Source organism: Bos grunniens, chromosome 5, assembly GCF_055505025.1.
Source record: "Bos grunniens cultivar Pamir isolate PY7600 chromosome 5, Bosgru_T2T1.0, whole genome shotgun sequence".
In the NCBI taxonomy this organism is placed as follows: Eukaryota; Metazoa; Chordata; class Mammalia; order Artiodactyla; family Bovidae; genus Bos; species Bos grunniens.
This window is the reverse complement of record NC_141169.1, coordinates 23374924-23390182: the sequence shown is the minus strand read 5'-3', so window position 1 is coordinate 23390182 and position 15259 is coordinate 23374924. Positions and strand designations below refer to the sequence as shown.

The 15259-nt window shown below is 43.6% G+C and overlaps 1 protein-coding gene across 2 annotated transcripts in view; it reads right to left on the bottom strand.

Moving 5' to 3' along the window:
• The window catches only part of PLEKHG7 (pleckstrin homology and RhoGEF domain containing G7), an 84590-nt gene that overhangs the window by 14059 nt on the left and 55272 nt on the right, over positions 1 to 15259 (bottom strand). For both annotated transcript variants that reach the window (XM_086399028.1, XM_086399029.1), the window contains exons 10-12: positions 5142 to 5316; positions 3444 to 3559; positions 3001 to 3094 (exon numbers count right to left, since the gene is read on the bottom strand). In XM_086399028.1, coding sequence (XP_086255154.1) covers positions 3001 to 3094; positions 3444 to 3559; positions 5142 to 5316 — 385 coding nt within the window. The remainder of the gene's footprint in view (positions 1 to 3000; positions 3095 to 3443; positions 3560 to 5141; positions 5317 to 15259) is intronic.

Genomic DNA, 15259 nt, shown 5'->3' with positions numbered 1-15259 from the left:
ATTCAAGAACTGACAGTGCTAAAGTAAATATGGGATTATGAAAAAGGATGACTAAAGAGGGACACTGTAGGCCTAGAGTATTCATATTTACTATCCCAGGAGTCTGAAGCTGTGGGTAACACCAGTTCTGAGGCTTACTAACTTGTGCGGTTCTGACTGGGTTAGGTCTTCCTCTCACCGAGCCTGAACTGTGGGGTTCTCATCACACTGCTGGGCTTCCCTGGTGGCTCAGCTGCTAAAGAATCCGCCTGCAATGCGAGAGACCTGGGTTCGATCCCTGGGTTGGGAAGATACCTGGGAGAAGGGAAAGGTTACCCACTCCAGTGCTCTGGTCTGGAGAATTCCATGGACTGTACAGTCCACGGGGTTGCAAAGAATCGGACGCGACTGAGCGGCTTTCACTTCGCTTCATCGCACCGCTAGGGGACGGAGCAGCACCACCGACTCGCCCCAGTTCTGCAGCAGCAGGAACAATGCTCTCTAGGTACCACAGCTAGCTACTCGGCCATCATACTGGCCTGAACGTCACTCATTTTTCTATTTAGGAACTCCAATCTGTGGGGAGCAGTGCATTTGTGAAGGTTATGTGCCTGCATGAATTCCAATGGGAAGCTGGTTAAACTTCTCAAGTTATAAAAACTTGTACCTTCTGGGAATGAGAAAATGCATTTATTTAATCTTAACACCACAGTTTTTAGGGCTAGAAGAAATTCTGAAATGTATTAGTAGTAGGTATCACTGTTATCATTGTTATTACCATTGTCATCACCAACATTTACAGAAGAGATCAAGGAAATTTAAACAATTTCCCCAAAGCCCACCGTTGGTGCTAAAGCCCCTAAGTCTTGGTCCAGTGCTTTGCCCATTCAAAACAATATCCTATTTCTTCTAATATTATTACCCCCACCACACTTCCTTGCCAGCTGAGTCAAAGTCCCAGTGACTAAATTTGGTATGATGACACCTCCCCCTCTGATGAAACCTGACTAACAGCATATACTGTTAGGCAGGAGCCTGGTGTTACTGATATTTACACAGGTCTTCCTTTTCGATCCACACCCATTTCTAACATTTTAGGATAGGCTAGTGCAACTCACTGTGTTGGGGAAGTTGGTGGACACAGGGAAGAGGTGAAATAAAATCTCTGATAATTCCAGGCGGAGGCCAAATTTTGGAGGGAAAGTCATAAGACTGTACACAGAACTGTGTTTCGCTTCCTTACTTTAGGTTTTGGTTGGATTTGGCTTTGTCACAATGATCTAGTTATTTCTGAAATTGTAAATGACATTAAAGAAGGTATAAAACTGTTATCTCCTCAAAGGCAAGTGGGGGCAGGGGCGTCTGCAGGTGGAGAATGGTTGGAAAACAAAGGCCCAGGCTCTTCCCACCTCACCTGCTTCGCTGTGGAGCCTTCAGGTTGGTCTCTCTGCTTTGTCTCCTCCAGCCACTTTGCATACTGCTTTTTGGAGCTCATTCTTCAATAATTTTTAACCTTATGTCCCTGCGTGAGGACTCAGTGGCTTCCTGCTCTCTGCAGTTTCCTTGCTGGATCCCTGTGGCTTCCAAGGCAGTCGCTAAAATTCTGGAAGCCAGCTAGGCTGAGGCAGCCTGTTGGCTTGGGTCTGAATGTGGCCATTAACTTGCCAAGTGCCCTGAATGTGTTATGGAACTTCCCTGTATTTGTCCTGTGATATGGGATTAAATGTAACTTCTCTGCATAACTCACTGGCAGGAGAAAATGCACGCAAAACTCCTTTGCTGTGAAACATTGGGCGTGTCTATCTTCCTGAGTGGGCAGGGGTTATGTCCCAAGCTGACATCTAACACTATCTTGAAAACAGAGCAGGTTCTCAACAGATGTGTACTGAATAAGGACTTACTGCCCAGCACCCCCTGCCGACAAGATCTCAGATGGCTATAAACATGCAATCCCACATCCCTCAGGGCTTCATACACTGTGGGTGCTCAATCGAGATTTTGTGAAGCAATGAATCAATGAATGAAAGCAAATCTTACTTCAGCTGGGCAGCCCTTTCTGATCATGATATTGACTGAGCGCTGACTCTCTACCAACTATTCTTTCAAGAGCTACCAACATCCATTAGCTCACTGAAATCCTCACAGCAAAGAGGGGAAACTGCAGCGTGGGGAGAATGCTGACCAAGGCCCCAGGTCACAGAGGCAGCAGAGGTGGAGCTGGGAAGGGAGCCTGGCAGCTTGGGCACACCCTCCTAACCATGGGGGAGCCTCCTCATTCAGGCGGCCTCTGTCTCCAAGCCTTTTCTCGTGCTGTGCTTTTCATTCGGGATGTCCTTCCACTGACCTAACATCCTTCTATTCTTCACCAGAGACCCCCTCCAGTCCCACGGGTCACAGGGAGCCCTTCGGGGGTACTCCAGCATTGGGCTCGCTTTCGGATTCAGACTGCAGGGCTGCTTACTGTGGCAGAGCTTCTCAACTCGAGGGAAAGGCTTATCCAGAATAGTAATTCTCTATCCTCCAATCCTGTGCAGCACAAAGTGTGTTATATAACAGATTCTCAGTCAACACTGACAGTCTGACTGTCCAACTTAGTGAGGGTGGGAACAGCTGATGCCGAGTGTTTACCAGATTCCAGACCTTGAGCTTGAAGATGGAATATGGCAGCCCACTCCAGTATTCTTGCCTGGAAAATCCCACTGACAGAGGAGCCTAGCAGGCTACAGTCCATGAGGTCGCAAGAGTCGGACACAACTTAGCGACCACCACCACCACCAGATCTTGAGCTAAGCTCTTCACTTGGACTTCAGTCTTATAAGATACACAGTTACCCCATTTTAGAGTCACCTTGTAGTCTGATCAAGCTGGAGTCTGTGTGACTCCACAGGATGCTCTCTGATTCACATCTGCTGTCACCTTGGCCACAAGCAAATGCAATTCCTGCCACCCTTCTATTAGCCACAGTTGGACAAGTTACAAGGTAGCAAGGATGTTGGGTTTGTAAAGGAAGCAGTTATTTACCTGCAAGAGTCAGTTTTCCTTCATAGAGAAGATGTCTGTTGGTTGGTGACAGGATGTTTTCTGCCATGTGTTCTTTAAAAATGTGTTTCAGGCACTGGGAAAACAAGAGAGACAATCAAAGAGATGTTAGTGATTAGAAGACAGCGCATTCCAGGAGCTGCGGCAATGCGACCCTGTCTACAAAGCTGGAGACATTTGGAAATGCCAGTAAGTGGGCATGCGGCTGGGGAAGAATGGGCAAACCTCTCAGAAGGACCAGCCTGGGAACGGCGTGATGAGTCCAGCCACCCCACCACACACAATGCCATGTGGATGAAGGCTTTACATCTGCGAGACTTACAATTCTGGTGGGCAGCTGGGGACTATGTAATAAGATTAGCGTACTTCACTCAAATGCCAAACTTCTGGCAAGGGATGTATGTTCTAACTGACCCCTTTTGTACCTCTGGAATGAAAAACCTTTTATCTCGATCCCAAAGTGGAGGCCACACTACAATCTCCTGTAGATGTCTGAACTTCTGAAAATTGTCAAGCCACTTCACTTTTCCTTCAAGATCCTCTAAAACACAAGACACATACAATATATTTTTAAATGTATGAGACATTACAGCATAAAATTTAACCAAGATCCATAGAAATCATTCAGACACTGAACCCCTGGAGGTTCATTTAACATTATTTCTCAGTGTTTGAACACCTTAGAAAAACTCACTAATTTGAAATCAGCCTCTTGCAGAGAATATGAAGCTGAACTAATTCAGTAAATTGTAAACGTGCATTTTTATTTCAGTAATACTAATAATGCCCCTGGTAGCTCTCTCATACTCTCTGCATCATACAGCTGATTATAGGAAGGAAAAAAATCAGACTAACAAGGACAAGCATATCTTTGTCTTAATCATAAAACACACATTCCCTTTATGGTAAAGTTGATTATGTCTTTTGGTAAGAATGTGTTTTTTCTTCAAAGTTTAGTTTGAAGAAAAGTTCTCGTCAAAGAACTTTTGAAAACAAAGAAAAGTTTTCTTCAAAGTTCTTCAAATACCAGTTTCCCAGTATTTTTAATAACATATTGCTATTGAGGTTTTGAAATGAGTTTTGAAAATATGGAGGGCAAGTCGTAGACCCATAGAATCAATGGTTAGGGGAATCTTTGAGAATTCACTATCTTTAAGCTCATAAACTTAGAGGAAGGCCACAGGGATCTCTTTCCTCAACAATGAAAATTCAGATTTTGTTGAGAAATTCCTGGAAGAGATGCTATCTTCCTCACAAACCTATCAAAATGAGTAATAATCTTAAAAATTACTTTAAAATTTAAAAAAGTCTGTTTTTAATTGAATTTCCTGTCAATCAATTTGATAAGCTTAATTCTAGTTCATTGGGTAGGTCATTAGAGAATTTGAACAAAAACTTTTAAAAAAAGGGGAAAAAACTCCTAATTGAGTGGTCATTTTACTTTTAAATATGAAAAGAAAAAATATATCATTTCTGTACAGCTGGTAATTATCAATTTGAATTGTTCCTTTTTGATGCTCCCTAGGAAATCTTTTATGGACACCTATCATGGATTTCTTTATTTGGATTTGACTATACATAGCTACCCAAATAGACTTAAATTATTACAGGGCTTGCTCTTTTATCCCCTAATTTCAGTTCTAAATATTGCAGTTGGCATTATATTTAGATTGGCCCTCGATTTCAGTGACCTAAAAAAAAATGACGGTGGTACTTTATCCTCCGGAAAGGCTTTTCATGCTGTTTACTTCCATTTGCTTTGTGTGTGGGCTCAGTGTGGATGTTAAAAACAAAGCGCCTTCATCATCTGGGAAGTAGAAGTTTTCCTGCCTGAACTCACATCTGAAAACCTTGGAGACGGAGCCACGGCTTGCGTGACCCCTTAGGAGTTAGGAGTTCTCACATGGTTGGCCAGGATGTGAGTGGAGCCCATTGTTTTGGGTGTGTTTGATTTACATTGCAAATTCAAAGTCAGATCCACATTTCCGAGAGCCAGTGACCTCAAGCCGATGGAATTACCTCCTAGGATGGAAGCCCAGCTGGTTCCCAGGAGCCACAGGGCCCCCCAACTCTTTGACTAAAGCTGACACTGGAGCTCTGGGTCCCTCATCTCAGGGACTTACGGATTGCCTTTTCCACCTTTTCCTTGATGGAGTAGATCATGATTTTCTCCGTAGAGTCTGTACTCCTTTTCCAGATATTCTTCAGCAACAAGGGGTATCGAGTCAGCCTGTGCAGCGGGGCCACGAGCAGCTCAGGCAGGTGAAGGCGCCTGCACTGGTCATGTTGCTCACACCACTGGGGAAGGCAAAACCAGGCCTGTCAGAACACTGCTTCTCCTACTGGGGCACACTGAGGAATCTGGACACAAGCAAACCTTAAGAGATCTCACTCAGTACTGACAGCACACCTGTGAGCTTGCTGGGAAAAAGTATAAGGACTGAATATTCATTGGAAGGACTAGATCTTGCTTTTGAAAATCCCATATTAAACCGTCTTAGCAAGCATTTATCTACTAGTACTGAATTCAGAATCTCAAATGGGTTTATTTTTTTGCAATGTGCTTACGAAGTATTATACACACATTCCAGCCTTGTTCACCCTTCTGACCGACTGTGGTTTTCCCTTTTCCTCCTCCTGGGCCCTCGGGGTTGATTTCTGGGTTTGCCAGCTCTGCTTCCTCCTCTGCTGCAGTGCAGTTAGGAAAACTGAGAATCAACACTGGGTGGGGAGGAAGGAAAAGGAAGGAGTCTTGCTTGTTGGGTGAGTTCCTTAACTCGCCTCTGTTGGAGGGAATCAGGATAATGAGAAAATGAGGGTGAAGAGGCTAAACCGATCTACATCATATAGAAGAGAGATGAGAAGAAAAAAGACACAGACGGTTGTCAACAGGGAGAGTTTGTTCAAGGAGGCGGCTGCCAGGTGTACATGCAATGGGGAAGACATGAAAGGAAATTTTAGTAAGTACTGCTACAAGTCAGGAGAAGGCAATGGCACCCCACTCCAGTACTGTTGCCTGGAAAATCCCATGGATGGAGGAGCCTGGTAGGCTGCAGTCCATGAGGTCACTAAGAGTCAGACACGACTGAGTGACTTCACTTTCACTTTCCACTTTCATGCATTGGAGAAGGAAATGGCAACCCACTCCAGTGTTCTTGCCTGGAGAATCCCATGGACGGAGAAGCCCGGTAGGCTGCAGTCCATGGGGTCGCACAGAGTCGGACACCACTGAAGCGACTTGGCAGGCAGCTACAAGTCAGGCCTTACAAATGGCTGAGACAAGAAGTGAAAGGCAAAGGAGAAAAGGAATGCAGAGCTCCAAAGAACAGCAAGGAGAGATAACAGTCTTCCTAAGTGAACAATGAAAAGAAATAGAGGAAAACAACAGAATGGGAAAAGACTAGAGATCTCTTTAAGAAAACCAGAGATACCAAGGGAACATTTCATGCAAAGATAGTAACAATAAAGGACAGAAACAGTATGGGACCTAACGGAAGCTGAAGATACTAAGAGGTAGTAAGAATACACAGAAGAACTGTATCAAAAAGGTTTAAATGACCCAAATAATCAAGATGGTGTGATCACTAACCTACAGCTAGACATTCTGGAGTGTGAAGTCAAGTGAGCCTTAGGAAGCATTACTAGGAACAAAGCTCATGGAGGTGATAGAATTCTGGCTGAACTACTTAGAATCCCAAAAGATGATGTTGTAAAAGAGCTGCACTCAATATGACAGCAAATTTGGAAAACTCAGCAGTGGCTGCATGACTGAAAAAGGTGTTTTATTCCAATTCCAAAGAAAGGCAATGCCAAAGAATGTTCAAAGTACTGCACAATTGCACTCATTTCACATGCCAGCAAGGTAATGCTCAAAATCCTTCAAGCTAGGCTTCAATAGTACATCAACCAAGAACTTCCAGATGCTAAAGCTGGATTCAGAAAAGGCAGAGGAACCAGAGATCAAATTGCCAACATTTGTTAGATCATAGAGAAAGCAAAGGAATTCCAGAAAAACATCTACTTCTGGTTCATTGACTACACTAAAGCCTTTAACTGTGTTGATCACAGCAAACTGGAAAATTCTTAAAGAAATGGGAATACCAGACCACCTTACTTGCCTCCTGAGAAACCTATATGCAGGTCAAGAAGCAACAGTTAGAACCAGACATGGAATAATGGATTGGTTCAAAGCTGGGAAAGGAGTACATCAAGGCTGTATATTGTCACTCTGCTTGTTTAACTTCTATGCAGAGCACATTATGAGAAATGCTCGGCTGGATGAATCACAAGCTGGAATCAAGACTGCCAGGACAAATATTAATAATCTCAGATATGCAGATGACACCACCTTAATGGCAGAAAGTGAAGAGGAACTAAAGAGCTTTTTGGTGAAAGTAAAAGAGGAGAGTGAAGAAGTTGGCTTAAAACTTAACATTCAAAAAACGAAGATCAATGGCATCCTGTCCCATCACTTCATGGCAAACAGGTGGGGAAAAAATGGAAACAGTGACAGACTATTTTCCTGGGTTCCAAAGTCACTGTGATGGTGACTGCAGCCATGAAATTAAAAGATGCTTGTTCCTAGGGAAAAAATGCTATGATAAACCTAGACAGCGGATTAAAAAGCAGAGACATCACTTTGTTGACAAAGGTCCATATGGTCAAAGCTGTGGTTTTTCCAGTAGTCATGTACAGATGTGAGAGCTGGACCATAAAGAAGGCTGAGCACCCAAGAATTGATGCTTTCGAGCTGTGGTGTTGGAGAAGACTCTTGAGAGTCCCTTGGACAAGAAGGGGATCCAACCAGTCAATCCTAAAAGAAATAAACTCTGAACATTCATTGGAAGGACTGATGCTGATGCTGAAGTGCCAATACTTTGGCCACCTGATGCAAAGGGCTGACTCACTGAAAAAGAACCTGATGCTGGGAAAGATTGAAGGCAGGAGAAGAAGGGGACGACAGAGGATGAGATGGTTGGATGGCATCATCGACTCAACGGACATGATTTGAGCAAACTTTGGGAGATAGTGAAGGAGAGGGAAGCCGGCATGCTGCAGTCCACGGGGTTGTGAAGAACTGGACACAGCTTAGTGACAAGAAGAACACACGTGTAAGCCACAGCCACTACCCACCACCCCATTTTGCTGGCTCCATTCTTTTCTTTGGAAGAGAGCGCTTTCTCTTTTTTCCCCTCTCTTCCCTTCTCCAACTTTCCCCCTTTTCTCTCCTAGCCTCAAGCTTTGCAATTGTCCTTGTCTTCCATACCCTCCTACCCTAACAGCTATATCACATTTCTTCTAAAAACTTCCAGGACTCTTCTTTACGGGAATTCTGCCATGCATGATCTTTCCCACTTCCCCACCTACAGATGGCAGGTCAGAAAAGTGAGGCCAGAGGGGCACAGAGGACGGAGCTCTAGGGGCCAGGCTTTAAGGCTGAGGGACCACCTCCCCTCCCTGCACCTCAGACTCCTCTTCTATAAAATGGGAGCAGGTATTAGATGACTTCCTAGTTTTCATCCAGCTCAAAATGATTGTGATCCTAACTGGGGTTGAAGGAATGAAGGAAGCAGAGACTGCAGCCACCAAAGAGCTAGGAACAGAAGGAGTGGAGGAAAGAGGTGTGGGAAGGCCATCGTCATCTGTGGCCTTCAGTTTAGTTCAGTTGCTCTGTCGTGTCCAACTCTTTGCGACCCCATGGACTGCAGCACGCCAGGCCTCCCCGTCCATCACCAACTCCCAGAGATTTAGTGGCTGATTTCTGTGCTGAGTCACTGGCAGCAGCATTCCAGCACTACCTGCTGGTCCTCGTGGGAAGCTGGGGAGCTCCAGTAATTCATTTCTCATCAGCAGTGAGGGATTCCCTCAAAACACACAGCCCCGGGTCACTGCTCCAAATTTCTATGCCGTGGGCAACAGTTCTGGTGGCCAGCACCCACTGGTGTTCAGGGTAAATAGAAAAGCACTGAATCTCCCTCAGATAGCAATCAGAAAAGAAATACCAGTGGTAAATAATTTAGACAAAAATCCAGGCAGAGATACACAAAATATTTATAGTGTTTTGAAAGGTCTCAGAAGAGTGAAAAAAAGAAAAGACATTTGATGATTTAAAAGTGAACCTATAACTTTTTCTTCCTTTTCTCTGTTGGCTTTACTTTTCATGTCTATTAGGGAAAGAAAAGAAACTCTGTCATGAGAAATGGGATATAAAAGTCCTTTTCCTGGATGGGTCTAGATGAGTGGAATCTGCTTCAGCTTGATAATAAATAAATTTATATATAGTTGGAAGATCAAGATCGTGGAATAGAAGGACACAGACCTCGCTAACTCCCACAAGTACATAAAAAATACATCTACACGTGTACCAGTTCTCACAGAATACCTACTGAAATTGCTGGCGGAAGAGCTCACACAACGAAAACTGCCAGGAAGATCACCATGCAACAAGGGAGGATGGGATGGGACCTGTACTCCTGGGAGGGAGCTGCGAAAGAGGAAAGGTTCCTTGCCCTAGGAACAGACTTTGCTGCATAGATCAGCCGGAACAGAACGGAAGCGTCAGAGGCTCAGAGAAGAGTGCAGCAATTGGCTTCAGCAGGCAGAAAAGAGAGACCAGCACACCTGGTCTCGGCCACCTTGCTGCACTCCCCAGCTCCATGCATGTGTCTGCGAGTGCGGGTCGGGGCTAGGTGCTGAATCTTGGGTTTCAGAGGACAGATCTGGGCAGAGGACTGGGGGTGGCCGGGCAGAGAAAGCCTGAAGGGGCCAGAGTGTGGACTGGGTGGCAACTGGGGCTGTGTGCGGGATGAAACTTGGATCTACTACAGAAGCCCTCTTGATAAGAAGCACCTGAAGGGAGAGGTGGGTCCACAGCAGAGCAGCCCCACAGAGTGCTCACAGTGGGCAGGGCTCTGTGAACACATGAGTGCCTGCTGTTGCCCCACACAGAGGTGGGGCTGAAATCTGAGCCTTATCAGGAGACTTTGCGACTGTAGTGGATTTATGCTGCGGCCGGTGCCTTTGTAAGCTAAGTGACTGTGGGACATCCCAGCAGAGGACTGATGCTCCTATAGCTGGGGCAAATCCAGAGTCAGCAACTGCGAGTTTTGTGGGTCCATGTACGTGGAGGTGGGGCCAGGGTCTGCACTCGTCCCGTAGCTCTGAGGGGGTCGAGGAGCATGACTATGGGCAGCTAAGAAAGGTCCTGGGGCCTGACTTCAGGGAATCTGTGCCTGCAGATCTGAGCTGGTGGCTTTACGAGCACAGCACTTGAGGGACATCCAGGCCAACAGCCTGCATTCCCATGACTGAGGAGGAGGTGAGGGCCATGCCAACAACCGTGTACTCTGGAGGCACACACGGGGGTGACAGACACCATGGAGCGCACTTCAGTGGACAGCTCCTGATGAGGAATACTCATGGTTCCTCCCCCAGTGGTAATGCTCCAGGACTGCCGACCTCACACCGCAGTTCAGAAACAAGATGATCTGGGGGGCTTCTACTCCAACTGGGGAGCAGACTGTGCTCCCAACAAAGCTGTGACAACCACAGACCAAATAGGAGGCTCTGCTCAACTTCCAGCACAGGCTCTGGTCACCACAAAAACAATCACACTCCCTGTGAAGGGGATAACAACCAGCATACAGGAGGAAAGAAACAGCAGGCACCCATACTAGATGCAGCCCTTGCACCAAAAATATTAAGGCTCAGACTACACAAGGATGCTCCTACATAAAAACAACTCTTCAAGACCATAGAAATTACTGTTTCTCCTAAATCCAGGGGCAAAGAAATAAAACTGAAACCAAGAAACAGAGGAACTATTTCCAAAAACAGGACAGGAGAAATCTCCAGTAAAACAGAATGCACTACCAGATTCTGAGTTCAAAAAGAAGATAAGGCTTCCTGGGTGGCTCAGTGGTGAAGAATTCACCTGCCAATGCAGGAGACATGGGTTTGATCCCTGATCTGGAGTCGTGAAGCAACTACAGAGCCCACGTGCCACATGCTACCGAGCCCTCGTGCTGCAACTACCAAACCCACTTGCCCTTGGTAGAGCTTGTGTTCTGCAACAAGAGAAGCCACCACAATGAGAAGCCCACACACCACAACTAGACACGAGCCTCTGGTCACGGCAATGAACTCAGCACAGCCAAAAAATCAGTACCGTTACGAAAAGAAAGCAACAACTAACAAATTAAGAAAGGGCATTGAGAGAAATGCAGATCACTTTAGCGAGGAACTACTAATAGAAACTACAAAGAGAAACCAATTAAAATGAGAAAATGTATATGCTGAGATGAAGGCAAGCTAAAGGCAATAAATAACAAACTGAACAATGCAGGGTTTCCCTGATGGCTCAGCAGTAAAAGAATCTGCCTGCTGATGTAGGAGACATGGGTTTGATCCCTGATCCAGGGAGATTTCACATGCTGTGGATCAACCGAGCCTGTGTACCACAAGTAATGAGCCAGCACTCTAGAGCCTGCACATCACGACTGCTGAGCCCACACACCTCTACCACGGAAGCCCGCATGCCCTAGAGCCCGTGCTCCACAAGAGAAGCCACGGCAATGAGAAGTCCATGCACCACAACTGGAGGGCGGCTCCCACTCACCACAACTGGACAAAAGCCTGTGCAACAACACAGACTCAGCACAGCCATAAATAAATAAGTGTATTTAAAAAACAATGTAGGGCAAATAACTGATCAATAAGACAGAATAGTAATGGAAATCAATCAGAAATGTAGACAGAAAGTCAAATGAAAACAAGAAAGTACATGAGATTTATGGGATAATATAAAGTGAGCTGATCTACAATCTAACCTAACACTGGAAAGAAATAGAAAAAGAACAAATAAAGCCTAAAGTCAGCATAAGGAAGGAAATAATAAGAAGTCAGAGAGGAAGAAATAGAATAGAGATCAAAAAATAAAAAACAAAACAAAACCAATGAAACCAAGAGCTGGTTTTTTGAAAGGGGAAACAAAATTGGGGCTTCCCTGGAGGCTCAGTGGTAAAGAATCTGCCTGCAATGCAGAAGATGTGGGTCTGATCCCTGGTCAGGAAGATTCCCCTAGAGAAGAAAATGGCAACCCACTCCAGTATTCTTGCCTGGGAAATCCCATGGACAGAGGAGCCTGGAAGGCTATCGTCCACAGGGTGGCAAAAGAGTCAGACATGATTTAATGAGTAAAAGAACAGCGAAGAAACAAAATTCACAAACTCTGGCCAGGTTCACCAAGAAGAAATGAAAGGACCAAAATAAAACAAGAAATGAAAGAGGAAGCACAATAACTGATTTTGCAGAAATACAAAAATCTGTGGGAGACCACTACAAAGAATTATATACCAACAAGCTGGACAACCTAGAAGAAATGGATAAGTTTTTAGGGACACACAGCCCACCAAAACAGAATCAAGAAGAGATAAATCATTTAAACAGATTGATCACTAGAAGTGAAATATAATCTCTAATAACAATAATAAAAAAGCTCTCAGACTTCCCTAATGGTCCAGTGGTTAAGAATCTGCCTGCTAATGCAGGGACATGAGTTTGAAACCTGGTCTGAGAAGATTCCACATGCCTCATGGCAATTAAGCCCATGCATGTTTGCTGAAACTAAAAAAAAAAAAACACAACACAACCCCCTGCAAACAAAAGTCTAAGATCCAATGAGTTTGCTGGGGAATCCTACCAAACATACAATGAACTTATACCAATCCTTTTCAAAGTCTTCTTTAAGACTGAAGAGTAGGGGATTTCCCAAAGTCATTCTATGAAGCTACCATCACTCTGATACCAAAACCAGGAAAAGACCATATGAAAAAAGAAAATTATAGGTCACTATCTTTGATGAATACAAATATAAAAATTCTCAACAAAATTCAGCAAACCAAATACAACCGCAAGTAAAAAGGATAATAATATACACAATCAAGCTGGATTCAACCTAGAGTCACAAGGACAGTTCAACATAAGCAATACACCACATCAACAAAAGCAAAGACAAAAAAAACCCCATGATCATCTCAACAGATGCAGAAAAAGCATTGGATAAAATGTAACATCCATTTATTATTAAAAAAAAAAAACACCAAAAACTCTCCAGAAAGTGGGCACAGAGGAAGCCTACCTCAACATAATAAAGGCCATATATTAACATTTGCAAAAGTGAAAAGCTGAAAGCATTTCCTCTAAGATCAGGAACAAGTCAAGGATGTCCATTCTTGCCACTTTTATTCAACCTTAGTTTTAGAAGTCCTAGCCAAGGTAATCAGAAAAGAAACAGAAATAAAAGGGATTCAAATTGGAAAAGAAGTAAGAATGTCACTGTTTGCAGATGACAGGATACAATATATAGAAAATGCTAAAGATGTCACCACAAAAATGCTAGAGTTTCTCAATGAATTTGGTAAAACTGCAGGACACAAAATTAATACACAGAAATCTGTTGTATTTTCATAAACTAACAACAAAAGACCAGAAAGAGAAATTAGAGAAACAATCTCATTTACCATTGCATCAAAAAGAATAAAATACCTAGGAATAAACCTACCTAAAGAGCCAAAAGATCTGTATTCTGAAAACTATAAGATGCTGATATAAGAAATCAAAGATGACATAAACAGATGGAAAGATACACTGTGTTCTTGGATTGGAAGAAGCAATATTGTCAAAATGACTATATGACCCCAAAGCAATCTACAGATTCAGTGCAATCTCTATCAAACTACCAGTGGCATTTTTTTATAGAACTAGAACAAAAACTTTTATAATTTGTATGGAAACACAAAAGATCCCAAATGGCCAAAACAATCTTGATACAGAAAAATGGAACTGGAAGAATCAGACTCCCTGACTGCAGACTATACTACAAAGCTACAGTCATCAGAACAGTATGGTACTGGCACAAAGACAAATACATAGATTAATGGAGCATGATAGAAAGCCCAGAAATAAACCCATGCACCTATGGTCAATTACTCTTTGACAAAGGAGGCAAGAGTATACAATAGAGAAAACATAGTCTGTTCAGCAAATGGTGTTGGGGAAGCTGGACAGCTACATGTAAATCAATGAGGTTAGCACACTCCCTTACACCCTACACAAAAATAAACTTGAAATGGCTTAATGACTTAAATATAAGGAAAAAAAAAAAGTAAATATAAGACAGGACACCATAAAAATCCTAAAAGGGAACATAGGAAAAACATTCTTTGATATAAACTGTAACAATGTTTTCTTAGGTCAAGTCTCCCAAAGCAACAGAAATAAAAACAAAAATAAACCAATGGGACCTTATCAAACTTACAAGCTTTGATAACCAACAAGGTCCTACTGTGCAGCATAGGACACTATATTCAATATCTCATAATAAATTATAATAGAAAAGAATATGAAAAAGTATTATATATATGTAAAACTGAATCACTTTGCTGCACACCAGAAATACAACATTGTAAGTTATATATAATAAGCAAAAAGTAAATTAACACATAAATCTTATAATTTATAAAATTATATTGATATAATTTATACATAAATCATTACAAATCCAATGTGTTCAGGGGAAGAGTGAAATGGATTGAGGGGCCCAAATAAAACCTTGTTCTCCTCATTAACCTGTCTTGGTGGGATGCGACCACGGTCTTGGACACCCATCATTCTTGGGAACTTGGGAAATCTACTTACGTCCTCTAAACCTCATCTGTGAAGCATGGATAACAAGAGTTGCCTTAACCGGGTGATGAGAGGTTTTAAGGAGACAATCCACACAGTGCTGACAGCAATGCCTGACATGTCTTGAATATTCAGTCCGCAGTAGATAGATTCGTCAGCAGCTGCTAATCGAGCAAAGACTAGCAGAGAGACCTGGTACCAATTCCCAGGGTCTTGTTTTCTGACTTTTTCTAGCTGTGTTGGAGTGTCTTTTTTGGGTGTCTTCGTTACACTGTGTGGGCTTTCTCCAGTTGCGGGGGCTAGTCTCTAGTTGCTGTGCATGGGCTTCTCATTGGGGTGGCTTCTCTTGTGGAGCACGGGCTCCAGGGAGCTTGGGCTTAGTTGCCCTCTGGCATGTGGGCTTAGCTGCCCTGTGGCATGTGGGATCTTCCCAGTTCAGGGATCAAACCTATGTCCCCGGCATTGGCAGGCAGATTCTTAACCACTAGACCACTATGGAAGTCCCCCAGTGTCTTCTCTGCATCACTTTGACTGAAAAAGTGAGGGAAATTCTACT